Source organism: Salvelinus fontinalis, chromosome 32 (genome assembly GCF_029448725.1).
Source record: "Salvelinus fontinalis isolate EN_2023a chromosome 32, ASM2944872v1, whole genome shotgun sequence".
Lineage (NCBI taxonomy): Eukaryota > Metazoa > Chordata > Actinopteri > Salmoniformes > Salmonidae > Salvelinus > Salvelinus fontinalis.
Genome location: NC_074696.1, coordinates 12,663,428 through 12,685,177, shown reverse-complemented (window position 1 = coordinate 12,685,177; position 21,750 = coordinate 12,663,428). Strand labels below are relative to the sequence as shown.

Below are 21,750 nucleotides of genomic sequence, written 5' to 3'. Positions count from 1 at the left end.
GGGTGAAATACCACAGTGTGCCATCACAGCAGCAAGATGTGTGACCTGTTGCCACAAGAAAAGGGCAACCAGTGAAGAACAAACACCATTGTAAATACAACCCATATTTATACTGATTTAATTCCCCTTTTAGCTATTCACACATCGTTATAACACCATGCATAGCCATTATATGACATTTGAAATGTCTATTCATTTGAAACGTTTGTGTAATGTTTACTGTTAAACAATAAAAAATTATTTCACTTTTATCTATTTCACATTCTTTGGAAGTGTAAACATGTTTCCCATGCCAGTAAAGCCCTTGGAATTGAATTGAGAAGCTCTTATAATGAAGAGAACGGAATAACCTGCACCAGCCCAACGCTGCTGTTCCCTCTGGATAGCACAGCCACAAATTCAAAATGGGCTATATTGTCAAAATGAGTGAAAATAAAAAATGTGCTTTTGCGTCTTACGGTTAGGGTTAGTCATACGGTTAACGGTGTGGTTAAAGTTAGGTTTAAAGTCTGATTTTAAGAAGAACAATTTTAGAAATAGGCGGGGTTTATGACTGTGTGGCTGTGTTAACTAGTGACGAGCCAACCCAGCTGACCGCAAAGCAGGCTGGAAGATGGAGTCCCCGCCACCATAACACATTTTGAAGGCGAGGCTTCGCCAAATACAACTCCCATCTCAACCCTCGCAGACCGAGTATGCCATCCAATCTGAATATGTGGGAGGAGCACACCGCCCACAAAAATCCACAGATATCTATCTGTCTCCAGATGCAATTATACAGTGCAACTATAAAGAATGGACATAAAATAGTGCTATTTATAAGGGGTGTTTTTGCATGAAGATCGTTGGAAAGGCTTGTTCTAGGCTACCTAGCGACAGAAACAGCAGCGGCAGAAAGAGAGGCGAGAGAGGGGTGTTGGGTAAATGAAAGTGGGTGGGCCTACCGCGAACACACACACTACCAACTTCGATCAGGATACATTTATGCAAACACTTGATTTTTTCCCGTTAATATAATTTACGCGCGACGCTCGTTAAAGTCTGTTTTGGTTGGTTTTGAGGGGCGTCGGGCGCGGACAACGGACTCTTCCCTGTTATAACGGGAGGTTTGATTGTTGCTCGAGCTTGGTACCGCCCTTCCTGGCGGTGGGTTGTTTCGGTGCTAACCGGAGCGACGCCACAGCCCCAGCGCGAGCCATTCGCGGAGAAAATAGGCCGTCCTTCCCCGGTGCTTCAGCCGGCCTTTCTCCCGTAGCCTCTCCTCTCCGGTTTATGAATGCGTTATGAGTGGTAGGTACCCTCCCCCTCTCTTGTCCGTCTCCACCCTCTCTCCCACTCTTTCTGCGCAGGTAGCCCGCCTGATATCCAGAATAACCCTTTGAGGAAATAGCGTTATCCTAAATAAGAGACAAGAGCCTACATGTTTCCATAACTGATCTGTTTCATTGTAATATAGTCTCTAATAAGGTTCCGATCACTGCATATGCCTTCGGGGCCAGGAGTTGAACCATATGATGCAACTACACTGTTATAAAACCACGTGCAGGGAAATAACGGCATCGTATATCCATCCCTTCACTCACAGTGTTATTGATAAAGGTGATCGCTAATCACTCAGTCCTAGAGTGATAGTCTTTTGGTTGTTGATCAAGTATTGTCTGATTTGATGGTTCTCAGATCAGAAGACTGAAGTGTCGGGATCAGAAGAAGGGAAACCAGGCAAGAAAGGCAAACGTTCTGGATCACAGGTAGACTGGACCCCGCCCCCAGACACATACAAATCACTTCCGGGTTCTGTATAGAAGCCAAGTTCAGAGGATTGCACAATGTCTTTCAACACCAATAATGGACTTGTGTCTATGCCTCAATGTCTATGAGATATGCATATTACTGTATAAGAGTGAATATGTATTTTATATTTTTCAGAGCATTTCCATAGCATGTGTTCTGACAGGGTTTGACTCTAGTGTTGATGTAGACTTCTGTAGCTTCTGTAAAAAAAAAAATAACACTAGCTATCTCAACAGACAGATTTCTAAGTGTGCTGTGCATGTGTGTGACATTAAATATTTGCCCACGACCTAGTTCCTTTTCTCTGAGTGAGAGTGAGAGGGCGGAGAGAGAGGGAGGATTCTCTTCCGCTGCTCTGAGAGAACAGAGAAATGTGGCTCTCACACCCACAGTCACTTCCTGTAATACTACCCACTTCTATTGCCTATTCCTCTCTACTGTCTCTCTCTTTTTCACTTCTCTGTCTCTCTCAATTCAATTTAAGGGCTTTATTGGCATGGGAAACATATGTTTACATTGCCAACGCAAGTGAAATAGATAATAAACAAGTGTTTGTTCTTCACTGGTTGCCCTTTTCTTGTGGAAACAGGTCACAAATGTTGCTGCTGTGGAATTTCACCCAGTAGATATGGGAGTTTATCAAAATTGGATTGTTTTTGGAATTCTTTGTGGGTCTTTGTAATCTGAGGGAAATATGTGTCTCTAATATGGTCATACATTTGGCAGGAAGTTGGGAAGTGCAGCTCAGTTTCCATCTAATTTTGTGGGCAGTGTGGACATAGCCTGTCTTCTCTTGAGAGCCAGGTCTACCTTTCTCAATAGCAAGGCTATGCTCACTGAGTCTATACATAGTCAAAACTTTCCTTAGGTTTGGGTCAGTCACAGTGGTCAGGTATTCTGCCGTTGTGTACTCTCTGTTTAGGGCCAGAAAGCATTCAAGTTTGCTAAGTTTCTTTGGTTAATTCTTTGCAATGTGTCAAGTAATTCTCTTGTTTTTTTCTCATGATTTGTTTGGGTCTAATTGTGTTGCTGTCCTGGGACTCTGTGGGCTCTGTTTGTGCCTGTGAACAGAGCCTCAGGACCAGCTTGCTGAGGGGACTCTTCTCCAGGTTCATCTCTCTGTAGGTGATGGCTTTGTTATGGAAGGTTTGGGAATCTCTTCCTTGTAGGTCTTTGTAGAATTTTACAGCTATTTTCTGGATGTTGATCTCTCTCTCTCTGTCAATCTTTTGTTTGTATGTTCTCTGTGTATGAATGTGCGTTCTATTTTTGAATTCCTCATTATCTGTGTGTGTGTGTGTGTGTGTTCTCCCTAGGATTCCCAGACGTCTCCCCTAGCCCTGCTGGCTGCGACCTGCAGTAAGATAGGAGTTCAGGGAGGAGTGGAGGGAGAGGTGGTTAAATGCATGATAATAATATTTGTATTGTATATGTACAGTGCCTTCGGAGAGTATTCATTCCCCTTGATTTATTCCACATTTTGTTGTGTTACAGCCTGAATTCAAAATGCATTTAATAGATTTGTTTTCTCACCCATCTACACACAATACCCCATAATGACAAAGTGAAAACATGTTTTTAGAAATGTTTGCAAATGTATAGAAAATGAAATACAGAAATATCTCATTTACACTCCTGAGTCAATACATGTTAGAATCACCTTTGGCAGCAATTACAGCTGCAAGTCTTTCTAGGTTAGTCTCTAAGAGCTTTGCACACATGGAGTGTGCAATATTTGCCAATTATTCTTCAAAACATTTTTCAGGCTCTGTCAAATGCGGTGTTGATCATTGCTAGACAACCATTTTCATGTCTTGCCATATATTATCAGCAGATGTAAGTCAAAACTGTAACTCGGTCACTCAGGAGCATTCACTGTTTTCTTGGTAAGCAAGTGTAGATTTGGCCTTGCGTTTTATGTTATTGTCCTGCTGAAAAGTTAATTCATCTCCCAGTGTCTGTTGGGAAGCAGACTGAACCAGGTTTTCCTCTAGGATTTGTCCTGTGCTTAGCTCCATTACATTAATTTCTTTATCCTGAAAAACTCCCCTGTCCTTAACGATTACAAGCATACCCATAACATGATGCAGCCACCAGTATGCTTGAAAATATGAAGAGTGGTAATCAGTACTGTGTGTGTTGGATTTGTCCCGAACATAACACTTTATATTCAGGACAAAAAGTTCATTGCTTTGCCGCATTTTTTGCAGTATTACTTTAGTGCCTTGTTGCAAACAGGATGCATGTTTTTAAATATTTGTGCTCTGTACAGGTTTCCTTCTTCACTCTGTCAATTAGGTTAGTATTGTGGAGTAACTACGATGTTGTTGATCCATCCTCAGTGTTCTACCACATTCATTAAACTGTGTAACTATTATAAAGTCACCTTTGGCCTCATGGTGAAATACCTGAGCAGTTTCCTCCCTGTCCTGCAACTGAGTTAGGAAGGCCGCCTGTATCTTTTTAGTGACTGGGTGTATTGATACGCCATCCAGAGCTTAATTAATAACTTCACTAGGCTCAAAGAGATATTCAATGTCTACTTTATAAATGTATACCCATCTAGCAATAGGTGCCCTTCTTTGTAAAGCATTGGAAAACCTCCCTGTTCTTTGTGTTTGAATCTGTGTTTGAAATTCACTGCTTGACTGAGGGACCTTACAGATAACTGTATGTGTAGGGTACAGAGATGAGGTAGTCATTCAAAAATCATGTTAAACACTATTATTGCACACAGACTGATACCATGCAACTAATGTGACCTATTAAGCAAATTTGTACTACTGAAGTTATTTAGTCTCGCCATAACAAAGAGGTTGAATACTTATTGACTCAAGACATTTAAGATTTTTTATGAATTTGTAAACATTTTTGAAAAACAATTCCACTTTGACATTATGGGGTATTGTGACAAAAATCTGAATTGATTCCATTTTTAATTCCGTCTGTAACACAACAAAATGTGGAAAATGTGCAAAGGGGCGTGAATACGTTCTAAAAGCTCTGTAGATGTTTGGTTTCTCCTATAACTGTACTTGTTGTACTTGTTGTTTGGCAATGTAAGTTCTGTAATAATAGTAACCTATAAAGGCTCTTACATGCTCACAAGTTCCAAGGCATTATACCCGCAGACGTTCAGTAAAGTGTCACTGTGTTGAAGGGGCTTCTGGGTGGCCAGATACATCTAGACCTGGGAATCAGACTTAAGTTCCTACTTCAGTACGTTTGTTCAATGATGTTTTCTCCTTCTTTTATTTATTGTTTGTGTGTGTTTATTTGCAGGTGCAGGGTGGACAGTTCCAGGGTCATATAGTTGTAGACGCAGCGGGTAATCAGACTTTGGTTCAACAACAGTTGGAACTGGTTCCTGCCCAGTTCACTGGAAACGGCTGGCAGATCATCACTACAGCTCCCCAAATGGCCAAGGACACTGCCAATCAACCCGTCGCCGTGACGCTGGCCACCACTTCAGCCAATGACAGTGCTCCGGCAGGCCGTAAGATGAAGGCTGTGGGCGGGACTAACACCGTAGCAGCCAATCAGCAGGTGCAGCAGCAGCAGCAGTTCCAGATCATCCAGGTGTGTGCGTAACAGTATAACATGTGCGCGTGTGTGAGTGTATAGAAGAGAATGTTGTCTGACTGGGAATTCTGGTCCTATAACTTATAATAGTCTTTTTCTTAGACATGTGTGTTGGATTACTATGTGTTGTACTATATCTCCGTTAGAGTTCAGAACATGGCCACCTAATGCCACTGTTTTTATGTCATGTTAATGTTTTGGTCCCTGTCCAGGTGCAAAACATGCCGTCGTCGGGGGGTGGGGTCCAATACCAGGTGATCCCCCACCTGCAGACGGCCGACGGCCAACAGATCCACATCAGCCCCCAGACTGCATCCCTGGGGGGCCAACAGATCCACATCAGCCCCCAGACCGCATCCCTGGGCGGGCAGCACATTCACATCAGGTGGGTGGCAGCTGGTCTAGTGCAGTGGTTCTCAAAACACTCCTCAGGGACCCCCAGATGTTTCACATGTATGTTGTAGCCCTGAACTAACTCAACCGATTCACCTTGTCAACTCACCTGATTCACCTAGTCAACTCACCTGATTCACCTGGTCAACTCACCTGATTCACCTAGTCAAGGGCTTGATGATTAGTTGTCCAGTTGAAGTGAGGTGAGCTAGCTGTGGAATAGTTCAAATACATGTAATGTCTGGGGGTCCCCGAGGAGAAGTTTGAAAAGCCCTGGTCTAGAGGTTAGAGAGGTGGTAGACAGGTGGTCTAGAGGTTAGACAGGTGGTCTAGAGGTTAGAGAGGTGGTCTAGAGGTTAGACAGGTGGTCTAGAGGTTAGAGAGGTGGTCTAGAGGTTAGAGAGGTGGTCTAGAGGTTAGAGAGGTGGTAGACAGGTGGTCTAGAGGTTAGAGAGGTGGTAGACAGATGTTCTAGAGGTGGTCTAGAGGTTAGAGAGGTGGTCTAGAGGTTAGAGAGGTGGTAGACAGGTGGTCTAGAGGTTAGAGAGGTGGTCTAGAGGTTAGAGAGGTGGTAGACAGGTGGTCTAGAGGTTAGAGAGGTGGTCTAGAGGTTAGAGAGGTGGTCTAGAGGTTAGAGAGGTGGTCTAGAGGTTAGACAGGTGGTCTAGAGGTTAGAGAGGTGGTCTAGAGGTTAGAGAGGTGGTAGACAGGCGGTCTAGAGGTTAGAGAGGTGGTCTAGAGGTTAGAGAGGTGGTAGACAGATGTTCTAGAGGTGGTCTAGAGGTTAGAGAGGTGGTCTAGAGGTTAGACAGGTGGTCTAGAGTTTAGAGAGGCGGTCTAGAGGTTAGAGAGGTGGTAGACAGATGGTCTAGAGGTTAGAGAAGTGGTCTAGAGGTTAGAGAGGTGGTCTAGAGGTTAGAGAGGTGGTAGACAGGTGGTCTAGAGGTTAGAGAGGTGGTAGACAGGTGGTCTAGAGGTTAGAGAGGTGGTCTAGAGGTTAGAGAGGTGGTAGACAGGTGGTCTAGAGGTTAGAGAGGTGGTCTAGAGGTTAGAGAGGTGGTCTAGAGGTTAGAGAGGTGGTCTAGAGGTTAGAGAGGTGGTAGACAGGTGGTCTAGAGGTTAGAGAGGTGGTCTAGAGGTTAGAGAGGTGGTCTAGAGGTTAGAGAGGTGGTAGACAGGCGGTCTAGAGGTTAGAGAGGTGGTAGACAGGTGGTCTAGAGGTTAGAGAGGTGGTCTAGAGGTTAGACAGGTGGTCTAGAGTTTAGAGAGGCGGTCTAGAGGTTAGAGAGGTGGTAGACAGATGGTCTAGAGGTTAGAGAGGTGGTCTAGAGGTTAGAGAGGTGGTCTAGAGGTTAGAGAGGTGGTAGACAGGTGGTCTAGAGGTTAGAGAGGTGGTAGACAGGTGGTCTAGAGGTTAGAGAGGTGGTCTAGAGGTTAGAGAGGTGATAGACAGGTGGTCTAGAGGTTAGAGAGGTGGTCTAGAGGTTAGAGAGGTGGTCTAGAGGTTAGAGAGGTGGTCTAGAGGTTAGAGAGGTGGTAGACAGGTGGTCTAGAGGTTAGACAGGTGGTCTAGAGATGGTCTAGAGGTTAGAGAGGTGGTCTAGAGGTTAGAGAGGTGGTCTAGAGGTTAGAGAGGTGGTAGACAGATGGTCTAGAGTTTAGAGAGGCGGTCTAGAGGTTAGAGAGGTGGTAGACAGATGGTCTAGAGGTTAGACAGATGGTCTAGAGGTTAGAGAGGTGGTCTAGAGGTTAGAGAGGCGGTCTAGAGGTTAGAGAGGCGGTCTAGAGGTTAGAGAGGCGGTCTAGAGGTTAGAGAGGCGGTCTAGAGGTTAGACAGGTGGTCTAGAGGTTAGACAGGTGGTCTAGAGGTTAGAGAGGTGGTCTAGAGGTTAGATAGGTGGTAGACAGGTGGTCTAGAGGTTAGACAGGTGGTCTAGAGGTTAGAGAGGTGGTCTAGAGGTTAGAGAGGTGGTCTAGAGGTTAGAGAGGTGGTCTAGAGGTTAGACAGGCGGTCTAGGGGTTAGACAGGTGGTAGACAGGTGGTCTAGAGGTTAGAGAGGTGGTCTAGAGGTTAGAGAGGTGGTAGACAGATGGTTTAAAGGTTAGAGAGGTGGTCTAGAGGTTAGAGAGGTGGTCTAGAGGTTAGAGAGGTGGTCTAGAGGTTAGAGAGGTGGTCTAGAGGTTAGAGAGGTGGTCTAGAGGTTAGAGAGGTGGTAGACAGGTGGTCTAGAGGTTAGTGAGGTGGTAGACAGATGTTCTAGAGGTTAGAGAGGTGGTCTAGAGGTTAGAGAGGTGGTCTAGAGGTTAGAGAGGTGGTCTAGAGGTTAGAGAGGTGGTCTAGAGGTTAGAGAGGTGGTAGACAGGTGGTCTAGAGGTTAGTGAGGTGGTAGACAGATGTTCTAGAGGTTAGAGAGTTGGTCTAGAGGTTAGAGAGGTGGTCTAGAGGTTAGAGAGGTGGTCTAGAGTTTAGAGAGGTGGTAGACAGATGTTCTAGAGGTTAGAGAGTTGGTCTAGAGGTTAGAGAAGTGATCTAGAGGTTAGAGAGGTGGTAGACAGGTGGTCTAGAGGTTAGAGAGGTGGTCTAGAGGTTAGAGAGGTGGTCTAGAGGTTAGAGAGGCGGTCTAGAGGTTAGAGAGGCGGTCTAGAGGTTAGAGAGGTGGTCTAGAGATTAGAGAGGTGGTCTAGAGATTAGAGAGGTGGTCTAGAGGTTAGAGAGGTGGTAGACAGGTGGTCTAGAGGTTAGTGAGGTGGTAGACAGATGTTCTAGAGGTTAGAGAGGTGGTCTAGAGGTTAGAGAGGTGGTCTAGAGGTTAGAGAGGTGGTCTAGAGGTTAGAGAGGTGGTAGACAGGTGGTCTAGAGGTTAGTGAGGTGGTGGACAGATGTTCTAGAGGTTAGAGAGGTGGTCTAGAGGTTAGAGAGGTGGTCTAGAGGTTAGAGAGGTGGTCTAGAGTTTAGAGAGGTGGTAGACAGATGTTCTAGAGGTTAGAGAGGTGGTCTAGAGGTTAGAGAGGTGATCTAGAGGTTAGAGAGGTGGTAGACAGGTGGTCTAGAGGTTAGAGAGGTGGTCTAGAGGTTAGAGAGGTGGTAGACAGATGGTCTAGAGGTTAGAGAGGTGGTAGACAGATGTTCTAGAGGTTAGAGAGGTGGTCTAGAGGTTAGACAGGCGGTCTAGAGGTTAGACAGGTGGTCTAGAGGTTAGAGAGGTGGTAGACAGATGTTCTAGAGGTTAGAGAGGTGGTCTAGAGGTTAGAGAGGCGGTCTAGAGGTTAGAGAGGTGGTCTAGAGGTTAGAGAGGTGGTAGACAGGTGGTCTAGAGGTTAGAGAGGCGGTCTAGAGGTTAGAGAGGCGGTCTAGAGGTTAGAGAGGCGGTCTAGAGGTTAGAGAGTTGGTCTAGAGGTTAGAGAGGTGGTAGACAGGCGGTCTAGAGGTTAGTGAGGTGGTAGACAGATGTTCTAGAGGTTAGAGAGGTGGTCTAGAGGTTAGAGAGGTGGTAGACAGATGTTCTAGAGGTTAGAGAGGTGGTCTAGAGGTTAGAGAGGTGGTCTAGAGTTTAGAGAGGTGGTCTAGAGGTTAGAGAGGTGGTAGACAGGCGGTCTAGAGGTTAGAGAGGTGGTCTAGAGGTTAGAGAGGTGGTCTAGAGATTAGAGAGGTGGTAGACAGGTGGTTTAAAGGTTAGAGAGGTGGTCTAGAGGTTAGAGAGGTGGTCTAGAGTTTAGAGAGTTGGTCTAGGGGTTAGAGAGGTGGTAGACAGGCGGTCTAGAGGTTAGAGAGGTGGTCTAGAGGTTAGAGAGGTGGTAGACAGGCGGTCTAGAGGTTAGAGAGGTGGTCTAGAGGTTAGACAGGTGGTCTAGAGTTTAGAGAGGTGGTCTAGAGGTTAGAGAGGTGGTAGACAGGCGGTCTAAAGGTTAGAGAGGTGGTAGACAGGCGGTCTAGAGGTTAGAGAGGTGGTAGACAGGTGGTCTAGAGGTTAGAGAGGTGGTAGAGAGGTGGTCTAGAGGTTAGAGAGGTGGTAGAGAGGTGGTCTAGAGGTTAGAGAGGTGGTCTAGAGGTTAGAGAGGTGGTAGACAGGTGGTCTAGAGGTTAGAGAGGTGGTCTAGAGGTTAGAGAGGTGGTCTAGAGGTTAGAGAGGTGGTCTAGAGGTTAGAGAGGTGGTCTAGAGGTTAGAGAGGTGGTCTAGAGGTTAGACAGGTGGTCTAGAGGTTAGAGAGGTAGTAGACAGGTGGTCTAGAGGTTAGAGAGGTGGTAGACAGATGTTCTAGAGGTTAGACAGGTGGTCTAGAGGTTAGAGAGGTGGTCTAGAGGTTAGAGAGGTGGTCTAGGGGTTAGAGAGGTGGTAGACAGGTGGTCTAGAGGTTAGACAGGTGGTCTAGAGGTTAGAGAGGTGGTCTAGAGGTTAGAGAGGTGGTCTAGGGGTTAGAGAGGTGGTAGACAGGTGGTCTAGAGGTTAGACAGGTGGTAGACAGATGTTCTAGAGGTTAGAGAGGTGATCTAGAGGTTAGAGAGGTGGTCTAGAGGTTAGACAGGTGGTAGACAGATGTTCTAGAGGTTAGAGAGGTGGTCTAGAGGTTAGAGAGGTGATCTAGAGGTTAGAGAGGTGGTCTAGAGGTTAGAGAGGTGGTCTAGAGGTTAGACAGGTGGTCTAGAGGTTAGACAGGTGGTCTAGAGGTTAGAGAGGTGGTCTAGAGGTTAGAGAGGTGGTCTAGAGGTTAGAGAGGTGGTAGACAGGTGGTCTAGAGGTTAGACAGGTGGTCTAGAGGTTAGACCGGTGGTCTAGAGGTTAGAGAGGTGTTCTAGTGGTTAGAGAGGTGGTAGACAGATGGTCTAGAGGTTAGAGAGGTGGTCTACAGTTTAGACAGGCGCTTTGGGCCATAAAAAAAACATTTTGAGATGGAAACAGATAAAGTTATTCTATTCTATTCAGTCCGGCCCAGGGGGGTCTACCAGAGCAGGTCCAGCTGATCCAGACCCAGAACCAATCCCAGACCCAGGCAATCCTACAGCCAGCCAATCAGCAAGCCATCCTCACTAGTTCAGCCAATCAGACGTTGCAGCTTCGTTCCGCCCAGTCCTTCCCGTTGCAGATGCAGACCTTACAGGGATCCCAGACCCAGGTCATGACTACAGTACCCATAAACATCGGCGGTATGACCCTCGCCCTGCCGGTCATGAATAATTTAGCGGGGAGCGGAGCCGTGCAGCTTGTCCAATCAGCCGATGGCAGCTTTACCATAGCTAACGGCAACCAACTTGTGACGACAACTGCAGCGGCGGTGTCCGGGGCAGTTACTGTTACCGGGTCATCTTGTGGTACCATAACAACTGTTGCCGGGGGGGATGGAGCGTCGACAGACGGAACACAGCTGAGTTCTGTAGCCGGGTCGGACGGAGGTACGGCGAGAGACACACAGAACCAACCCAGCGACCAGGACTCTCAGATGGTATGTGTGTGTTTGTGTGACTAAACATCTGTGATGTAAAGGGATTTATTGATTGATTGTTTGGTTGATTACTGAATGTATTGATTGATTGATTGGTTGATTAATTAATGTATTGATTGGTTGTTTGGTTGGTTGCTTGATTGACAGGTCCAGAGTCAGGCCAACGGACTGCAGAGCCAATCAGATCCTCCAGGGACCATCCAGCAGGTCATCGTGGGACAGGTGGGTTCTACTCCTCTTATTTGACCTTTAAACTTCTATTCTACTCTACTCAATTTTACTATTTTCTACTCTACTCTATTCTACTCTATTCTATTCTGCTCTACTCTTGTTTACTCTATTCTACTATACTCTTTTTTTACTCTATTCTACTCTATTCTACTCTACTCTATTTTACTATTTTCTACTCTAGTCTACTTTTTTTACTCTATTCTACTCTATTCTACTCTACTCTATTTTACTATTTTCTACTCTATTTTACTATTTTCTACTCTAGTCTACTTTTTTTACTCTATTCTACTCTATTCTACTCTACTCTATTTTACTATTTTCTACTCTATTTTACTATTTTCTACTCTAGTCTACTTTTTTTACTCTATTCTACTCTACTCTATTTTACTATTTTCTACTCTATTCTACTCTACTCTGTTTTACTCTATTCTACTCTATTTTACTATTTTCTACTCTATTCTACTCTACTCCTTTTTACTCTATTCTACTATATTCTACTCTAGTCTTTTCTACTCTACTCTATTCTACTCTAATCTTTTTTACTCTATTCTACTATATTCTATTCTATTTTACTCTTTTCTATTCTATTCTACTCTAGTCTTTTTTACTATATTCTACTCTATTCTACTCTATTCTACTCTACTCTTTTCTACTCTACTCCTTTTTACTCTATTCTACTCTATTCTACTCTATTTTACTATTTTCTACTCTATTCTACTCTACTCTATTTTACTATTTTCTACTCTATTCTACTATACTCTACTCTATTCTACTCTTTTCAACTCTATTCTACTCTACTCTATTCTACTCTACTCTTTTTTACTCTTTTCTACTCTATTCTATTCTATTTTACTCTATTCTACTCTACTCTATTTTACTCTTTTCTACTCTATTCTACTCTAGTCTTTTTTACTATATTCTATTCTACTCTATTCTACTCTACTCTTTTCTATTCTACTCATTTTTATTCTATTCTACTCTATTTTACTATTTTCTACTCTATTCTACTCTACTCTATTCTACTCTATTCTACTCTTTTCAACTCTATTCTACTCTACTATATTTTACTATTTTCTACTATATTCAACTCTATTTTTTACTCTATTATACTCTATTCTACTCTACTCTATTTTACTCTATTCTACTCTACTCTATTTTACTATTTTCTACTATATTCTACTCTACTCTTTTTTACTCTATTCTACTCTATTCTACTCTATTTAACTATTTTTTACTCTATTCTACTCTACTCCTTTCTACTCTATTCTACTCTATTCTTTTTTTACTCTATTCTACTTGATTCTACTCTATTCTACTATACTCTACTCTATTTTACTATTTTCTACTCTATTCTACTCTATTCTACTCTATTTTACTATTTTATACTCTTCTATTCTACTCTACTCATTTTTACTCTATTCTACTGTACTCTATTTTACTATTTTCTACTATATTCTACTCTATTTTTTACTATATTCTACTGTACTCTATTTTACTATTTTCTACTCTATTCTACTCTACTGTACTCTATTTTACTATTTTCTACTCTATTCTACTCTATTATACTCTACTCTATTTTACTATTTTCTACTCTATTCTACTCTACTCCTTTTTACTCTATTCTACCCTATTCCTTTTTTACTCTATTCTACTCTATTCTACTATGCTCTACTCTATTTTACTCGATTCTACTCTATTCTACTCTACTCTATTTTACTATTTTCTACTCTATTCTACTCTATTCTACTCTATTCTACTCTACTCTATTTTACTCTTTTCTACTCTATTCTACTCTACTCTATTCCACTCTACTCATTTTTACTCTGTTCTACTCTACTATATTTTACTATTTTCTACTCTATTCTACTCTTTTCTACTCTATTCTACTCTACTATATTCTACTCTGTTCTACTCTATTCTACTCTATTCTATTCAAGTATGATATGGGATTATACTATAATAAATTATATTCTAAGTAATTGTTATCATCATCGTCCAGATGGGCAACCAGTTGTTGCAGCAGATCCAGATCCAGCCACAGCAGATCACACAGGCCCAGATCCAGCCACAGAACCAGGTAATACACACACACACACGCACACACACACACACACACACACACACACACAGTGAATCCGCAGAAAGTGTGTAAACTCTGTGTTTGTTTCTACCAGTTCCAGGGCCAGCAGATTCAAACCTTTCAGTTAGGACCAGGTGGGACCCTACAGCCCATACAAGCCTTCCAGAACCAACAGGTAACTAGCCAGCTGCTCTCTCTTCTCTTTCCTTAACTACCTTTATTGTTTTGAGTTGCTTCATTCCCACTCCTTTGTACCTGGGGATTTTAGGGATATTTTGGGGCAGTAAATTACAGACGAGATAAATAAATCTGAAGGCTTATTTTTCTTCTATCGTCAATGATTGTAATGTTTGTTGTATTGATTTGAATTGAATGTCTGAATGATTGTAATGTTTGTTGTATTGAATTGAATCTCTGAATGATTGATATCCTATTTGTATTCATTGATTTCCTCCAGGTTCTGATCCGGACCCCAACCCTCTCTCCGTCGGGTCAGATCACGTGGCAGACCCTGCAGCTCCCCGGGGGAATGTCTGTGCCCCAGCAGCTGACCCTGGCCCCTGTGGGCGGGGGGGGATTCATGCAGCTGGGGGGGGCTCCCCTGACGCTGAGCGCAACCCAGATCAACCCTGGGTCGGGGGTGCAGACAGTCAGCATCGCCGGGTTGGGCACCACTGGGGTACAGATGCAGGGGTTACCCCTCACCATCACCGGACTACAGGGTAAAAACACAGAGAGAGACAGAGAGAGAGAGCGAGAGAGAGCCAGACAGAGAGAGAGAGAGAGCAAGAGAGAGACAGACAGACAGACAGACAGACAGACAGTAAGACAGGGTGTGTGTTGAGTGTTGTTCTTTATGGTCTGGGGAGGTTGGGAGCAGAGCTATAAAAAATGTTTGCCATTCTATTCCACTCTACTGTATTCTATTCCACTCTACTGTATTCCATTCCACTCTACTGCATTCCACCCTACTGTATTCCATTCCACCCTACTGTATTCCATTCCACCCTACTGTATTCCATTCCACTCTACTGCATTCCATTCCACTCTACTGTATTCCACCCTACTGTATTCCATTCCACCCTACTGTATTCCATTCCACTCTACTGTATTCCATTCCATCCTACTGTATTCCATTCCATCCTACTGTATTCCATTCCATCCTACTGTATTCCATTCTACTGTATTCCATTCCATCCTACTGTATTCCATTCCATCCTACTGTATTCCATTCCATCCTACTGTATTCCATTCCACTCTACTGTATTCCATTCCATCCTACTGTATTCCATTCCATCCTACTGTATTCCATTCCATCGTACTGTATTCCATTCCACTCTACTGTATTCCATTCCACTCTACTGTATTCCATTCCATCCTACTGTATTCCATTCCACTCTACTGCATTCCATTCCATTCTACTGTATTCCATTCCATTCTACTGTATTCCATTCCATCCTACTGTATTCCATTCCACTCTACTGTATTCCATTCCATCCTACTGTATTCCATTCCACTCTACTGCATTCCATTCCATCCTACTGTATTCCATTCCATCCTACTGTATTCCATTCCACTCTACTGCATTCCATTCCACCCTACTGTATTCCATTCCACTCTACTGCATTCCATTCCATCCTACTGTATTCCATTCCACTCTACTGCATTCCATTCCACCCTACTGTATTCCATTCCACTCTACTGCATTCCACTCTACTGCATTCCATTCCACTCTACTGTATTCCATTCCACTCTACTGCATTCCATTATATCCTACTGTATTCCATTCCATTCTACTGTGTTCCACTCTACTGTATTCCATTCCACTCTACTGCATTCCATTCCACTCTACTGCATTCCATTCCACTCTACTGTATTCCACCCTACTGTATTCTATTCCACTCTACTGTATTCCACCCTACTGTATTCCAATCCATTATACTGTGTTCCACTCTACATTCCACCAGGTCAGCCGCAGGGTCAGGAGGGAGGAGTTAAGGTCGAGCCATCCCCGGTGACGGTAACCGCGGGTAACATAGCGGGGTCATCGCTTAGTCCAGACCAGATGGGTTCTGTACAGAGTTCATCAGACCAGGAAGGACCGCCCAGCAAGAGGCTTCGCAGGGTGGCGTGCTCCTGTCCTAACTGTAGAGCCGGAGAGGGGAGGTACATGTGTACGCACCCACACACACACTCAAACACACACTCTCACTCTCACTCTCTGTCTCTGACTGTGTGTGTGTGTGTGTGTTGCAGGACCATTGGAGACCCATCTAAGAAGAAGCAGCATGTGTGTCACATGGAGGGCTGTGGAAAGGTCTACGGTAAGACCAGTCTATACTGTGGAAAGGTCTACGGTAAGACCAGTCTATACTGTGGAAAGGTCTACGGTAAGACCAGTCTATACTGTGGAAAGGTCTACGGTAAGACCAGTCTATACTGTGGAAAGGTCTACGGTAAGACCAGTCTATACTGTGAAAAGGTCTACGGTAAGACCAGTCTATACTGTGGAAAGGTCTACGGTAAGACCAGTCTATACTGTGGAAAGGTCTACGGTAAGACCAGTCTATACTGTGGAAAGGTCTACGGTAAGACCAGTCTATACTGTGGAAAGGTCTACGGTAAGACCAGTCTATACTGTGGAAAGGTCTACGGTAAGACCAGTCTATACTGTGAAAAGGTCTACGGTAAGACCAGTCTATACTGTGGAAAGGTCTACGGTAAGACCAGTCTATACTATATAGATTTACCAGTCTATACTGTGGAAAGGTCTACGGTAAGACCAGTCTATACTATATAGGTTTACCAGGCTATACTGTAGAAAATATAGATTTACCAGTCTAAACTGTAGATAATATAGATTTATCAGTCTAAACTGTAGAAAATATAGATTTACCAGTCTATACTGTAGATAATATAGATTTACCAGTCTATACTGTAGAAAATATAGATTTACCAGTCTATACTGTAGATAATATAGATTTACCAGTCTATACTGTAGAAAATATAGATTTACCAGTCTAAACTGTAGATAATATAGATTTATCAGTCTATACTGTAGAAAATATAGATTTACCAGTCTATACTGTAGAAAATATACATTTCAGTCTATACTGTAGAAAATATAGATTTACCAGTCTAAACTGTAGATAATATAGATTTATCAGTCTATACTGTAGAAAATATAGATTTACCAGTCTAAACTGTAGATAATATAGATTTATCAGTCTATACTGTAGAAAATATAGATTTACCAGTCTAAACTGTAGATAATATAGATTTACTAGTCTATACTGTAGATAATGTAGATTTACCAGTCTAAACTGTAGAAATATAGATTTACCAGTCTAAACTGTAGATAAATAGATTTATCAGTCTATACTGTAGAAAATATAGATTTACCAGTCTATGAAGAAAACGTATGTGTCTTAATATTTGATCTATCAGGTAAGACCAGCCACCTGAGAGCTCACCTCCGCTGGCACACAGGAGAAAGACCCTTCGTCTGTAACTGGATCTTCTGTGGCAAGAGGTTCACACGCTCGGACGAACTGCAGAGACACAGACGGACACACACAGGTACACACACAGATGTGTCCAATGTTCCCTCTACATTTATTCCGGCATTAAACAAATGTCAGGTCTGCTGAGCACAAACTTGAACGTTGTGAAAAATTCGGTACAACTTTTGGTGAGAGGTTGAACACTGAGGCTGTACCCGCTTTAAGTTACAGTAATAACAGAGGTCAAGTAGGCTACCTGGGCTATTTGATCATAATGTAGATCTACCAGAGTGGCCTACCATCCCAAACAATGGAGAAAATGCATCCCATAACATATATACACTGCTCAAAAAAAAAAAATGTTTTTTTTTTTTGAGCAGTGTATATCTATTTATATCTATATATTTGTATTTTCCCCCTTTTCTTCTCCCCAATTACGATCTTGTTTTATCGCTGCAACTCCCCAAGGGATGCTCTTAACCTGGAATGCACACATTTTGTGTTCTTGTAGGAAGCAACCCCTCCCTTATTGTTGACTAGAAATGAATTATAATTGGGCTTTAACTCACTAACTAGCACAGGATATGAACAAATGTGCATCCTTGGCTACAGGCAGCTTTGATCTCAAAACAAGCGCATTTACTCGCGACCACTCATGCTGTAAACACAGTCTAGTTCAAAGTGAATGGCACAGATCCATATATGACAATGGTATATTTGCATATAGGGATACTGCAGCTCTGATTGGTTATGGCGCACTGCTGTGTCGAGTACGTGCCTGAGTTGTGCCTGTCAATGCAATAGAATCCTACTCCGGTACGTTCTGCCTACAAGAAAATCTCCTGCATAGTTCGTTTTTATACTAAGTCTTGCATAGTTCGTTTTTTTCCGTATGTTGCGTTGAAAGTGGCTAATTTTGTCAATTCCCACAGTAGGGTGAAATGTTGATGGTGTTATTAACTAAAGGGGAAAACTAGAAAGTTGAAGGATGTTCAATCTCATGCTTATCTGAGCGGGCTGATATTTTTTCTGAACGGCAGTCCCGGGAGCTGAGACTATGTTGTTCTTAATCAGATATCTCTCTCCCCATCCTCCAGGAGAGAAGAGGTTTGAGTGTCCAGAGTGCAGTAAGCGTTTCATGCGTAGTGACCATCTCTCCAAACACATCAAAACCCACCTGAACAAGAAGGGCGGGGCTTCTCTCGCCATCATCACCACCGACGACATGGAAAATTCTAACCAGGGCTTAGGCTCCTCCCCTCGCATCGTAACTGTGGCGACGCTCTCCCAGGACTCCGCCCCCGCCACGCCAACAGCCTCCTCGCCGAATCAAATGGAGGCAGAAGAGGAGGAAGAGGAGGAGTTTGAGTAGTGACCAGTGACCACTTCCTGTGAAAGGAAGAAGCAGGGAGGGCTGACTTCCAGGTTGGTCTCCATGGTTACGCCGTGGCTGTGGAGGTCAGGTGGTAGATTATTTTTTATTATTATTTATTTGTTTTTTAAACAGACTCAAAGAGAAGACAAATATGATAGACTGAAAAATGATACACAGACAGAGAAATCGGAATCTAAACTAATAATTGAGTCCAACAACAGACTAAAGGTGTGAATTTGTAGAATGGTGTTTATAACAGAACAGAGGTCAGGAGAAAAGGCATTTCTGAACTCGCACTCTGTCCCCTATATAGTGCACTATTGACCAGAGCCTTCTGAGTAGGTATGTAGGGAAGAGAGTGTCATTTTGGATAGGTTTATTAGACTAGCACAAAACAGTTGTAAAACATCAATAAGAGACATTGGATGTGTCCCAAATGGCTAGGGTGCCATTTGGAACGCAACAATCTCTATGCACAAAGATGTTCTGTAACTATGGTGATGAGGATGATGATGAAACATGATATGTGGCGTGGTCTAGACTGTTGACAGACAGGTGAGAGGAGCCGGTGTGTGTGTGTGTGTGTGTGTGTGTGTGTGTGTGTGTGTGTGTGTGTGTGTGTGTGTGTGTGTGTGTGTGTGTGTGTGTGTGTGTGTGTGTGTGTGTGTGTGTGTGTGTGTGTGTCACTGTACCTCGTTTTAACAGGACTATAGTTCTAGTAAAGAAGATCTGATAAGCAGAAGAAAGACAACACAAGGAGGAATAGACTTCTAAAGGGCAGAAAAAAGCAGATTTATAAATGATGCATTCCTATAAAGAAACGCTTGGCATTTTAAATATTTGTTTCTATAAAACTACCAATCGAGCTTTCTTTCTCCAACAGGCTGTTTACTGAAAGCAATACTATAAGACAATCCTAGTGAAACCATGTTTACATTTAAGGCAGGAAAAGGAAAGGTTTCTTTTGGTATGAAACAGCCAGTCAGCTCACAGCGTTCGAGGTATACTGACATCATCATACACAGCGGGGTGACTTCCTGCTTGATGATGTCATATAGCTGAGTGCACCTTTTAAGATGTAGCTCTGCCAGGGTTGGTGGGTGGGTAGGACAGTGTCCGTAAGCAGCGCTAATGTCAAAACACCGTTCCCCCCCTCAGACACTCAGAGCAGCAGATATTGTCTATCATATCCCGTTAAGAATACAGCAGTAATGTGACTCAATCATCAGACCTTAATACATGTTAATACAGATCAATGTCTGAGATAAATGAGATACACTAGATTACCAAAAGTATGTGGACACCTGCTCGTCGAACATCTCGTTCCAAAATCATGGGCATTAATATGGAGTTTGTTTCCCCCCCCTTTGCTGCTATAACAGCCTCCACTCCTCTGGGAAGGCTTTCCACTAGATGTTGGAACATCGCTGCAGGGACTTGCTTCCATCCATCCATCCACAAGAGCATTGGTGAGGTCGGGCACTGATTTTGGGCGATTAGGCCCTGGCTCACAGTCGGTCTTCCAAAGGTGTTCGATGGGGTTGAGGTCAGGGCTCTGTGCAGGGCAGTCAAGTTGGTGGTGCCGTTCTGTGAGTTTGTGTGGCCTACCACGTTGCCGCTGAGCCATTGTTTCTCCTAGACGTTTCCACTTCACAATAGCAGCACTTACAGTTGACCGTGGCAGCTCTAGCAGGGCAGACATTTGACAAACTGACTTGTTGGAGAGGTGGCATTCTATGACGGTGTCACGTTGAAAGTCAGCGAGCTCTTCAGTAAGGCCATTCTGCTGCCAACGTTTGTTTATGGAGATTGCATGGCTGTGTGCTCGATTTTATACACCTGTCAGCAACGGGTGTGGCTGAAATAGCCGAATCCACCAATTTGAAGGGGTGTCCACATACTTTTGTATATATAGTGTATATATTAGTCCTATTTCAAGTAATTTGAGATATTCCATTAACAGTAATAGAGTTCGAGTGTGATTTGACGTTGGCGCTGCTTCCTCTGCATTGTGAAGGTAGAGCCCCCTGTGTGTGAGTCCTGGTACTACAATGCCTTAACACAAGCAGTACATACCCCCCCCCTCATGCTCACTTCTGCTTTCTGTGTGATGGACAAAGAGAGGATGCAGGAAGAAAAGTGTTGATGGAGGGGAGAGAAGGGGTTGTGGGAAGTGGCTATTCTATGTGCTTTTTGTTATGACATGTTTCTGGTGATGTTGGTCTATGTTAATGTCGGTGCGTACACTTTTTGTTCTCTATTTCTTTTGGGGGGGGGGTCCTTTTAATTTTCTTAACCCCCCCCCCCCCCCAGTATGTTCTAACACAGATGATTACTGTGTACAGCTAATTTATTATTCACCCTATGTTAATATCTGCCTTTTGATGGAGTGTATTGTAAGTAGACCTACGCATTGATCAGAGTGTGCTGCATGCTGTGTGTTTTAGTGCTGTTTTCTCTTTTTTATTTATTTTAAAACTTATTTTTCTACGTCCAACTGCTCCCCGTCATTTCTACTACTTTCTCGCGCCATAATATGTTTAGAAAAAAGATTAAAGTTTAAAAAATAAATCATGAAATGGTTTATATACCAAACAGATGTGGATGTTTTGGGTAATATTTTGTGTGACAACCAGTTTTCTTTAATATTTTCTAGTGACATCTCATTTGTATAATGTTTTTCTAAGCCGTTGGTGGATCTTTATGCTGGCCTCCGAGGCTGCAGGTTCTTCACTGTTGATATTCTAGTGATATTGTATTGACATTTTTCAATCAACTTTGTACAAAACATGTTATGTGACTGGGATTAAAGTAGTGAAAAGAGAACAAAAATTACTTTGCTTGCATAACATTTAAAATAAAGTGATTAAAATCAGTCTCAACCTGTCTCTCTCACTCGTGTGTGTGTGTGTGTGTGTGTGTGTGTGTGTGTGTGTGTGTGTGTGTGTGTGTGTGTGTGTGTGTGTGTGTGTGTGTGTGTGTGTGTGTGGTGACACCGACCTCTTGCTATGGAGTTGCTCTGATAACACTTGAAAATAAAAAGGGACTCCCTTCCCTATCTCCCCTCCCTTCCCTATCTCCCTGCCTTCCCTATCTCCCTGCCTTCCCTATTTCCCCTCCCTTCCCTATCTCCCTCCCTTCCCTATCTCCCTCCCTTCCCTATCTCCCTTCCTTCCCTATCTCCCTCCCTTCCCTATCTCCCTCCCTTCCCTATCTTCCCTCCCTTCCCTATCTCCCTGCCTTCCCTATCTCCCCTCCCTTCCCTATCTCCCCTCCCTTCCCTATCTTCCCTATCCCCCCTCCCTTCCCTATCCCCCCTGCCTTCCCTATCTCCCTGCCTTCCCTATCTCCCCTCC

The 21,750-nt window shown here is 43.4% G+C and overlaps 1 protein-coding gene across 1 annotated transcript; it reads left to right on the top strand.

The window, feature by feature from the left end:
* The first annotated feature begins 698 nt into the window (after positions 1 to 698).
* On the top strand, positions 699 to 21,269 carry LOC129830757 (transcription factor Sp4-like). Its single transcript, XM_055893449.1, has 14 exons — positions 699 to 1,290; positions 1,678 to 1,748; positions 3,108 to 3,185; positions 5,074 to 5,370; positions 5,586 to 5,758; positions 10,689 to 11,205; positions 11,353 to 11,427; positions 13,436 to 13,513; positions 13,611 to 13,691; positions 13,974 to 14,238; positions 15,484 to 15,682; positions 15,773 to 15,840; positions 16,964 to 17,095; positions 18,117 to 21,269. Exons 1-14 carry the CDS (start codon positions 1,284 to 1,286, stop codon positions 18,389 to 18,391), a joined length of 2,316 nt encoding a protein of 771 aa, XP_055749424.1. The 5' UTR covers positions 699 to 1,283; the 3' UTR covers positions 18,392 to 21,269.
* Positions 21,270 to 21,750: the final 481 nt, after the last annotated feature.

What these genes read in the sequence shown, in the direction of transcription:
- LOC129830757 (XM_055893449.1), top strand. An exon ending in AGCAGTTCCAGATCATCCAG is followed by an intron (nt 5,371 to 5,585) that starts GTGTGTGCGTAA and finishes GTCCCTGTCCAG; the next exon opens with GTGCAAAACATGCCGTCGTC. An exon ending in AGATCCAGCCACAGAACCAG is followed by an intron (nt 13,514 to 13,610) that starts GTAATACACACA and finishes TGTTTCTACCAG; the next exon opens with TTCCAGGGCCAGCAGATTCA.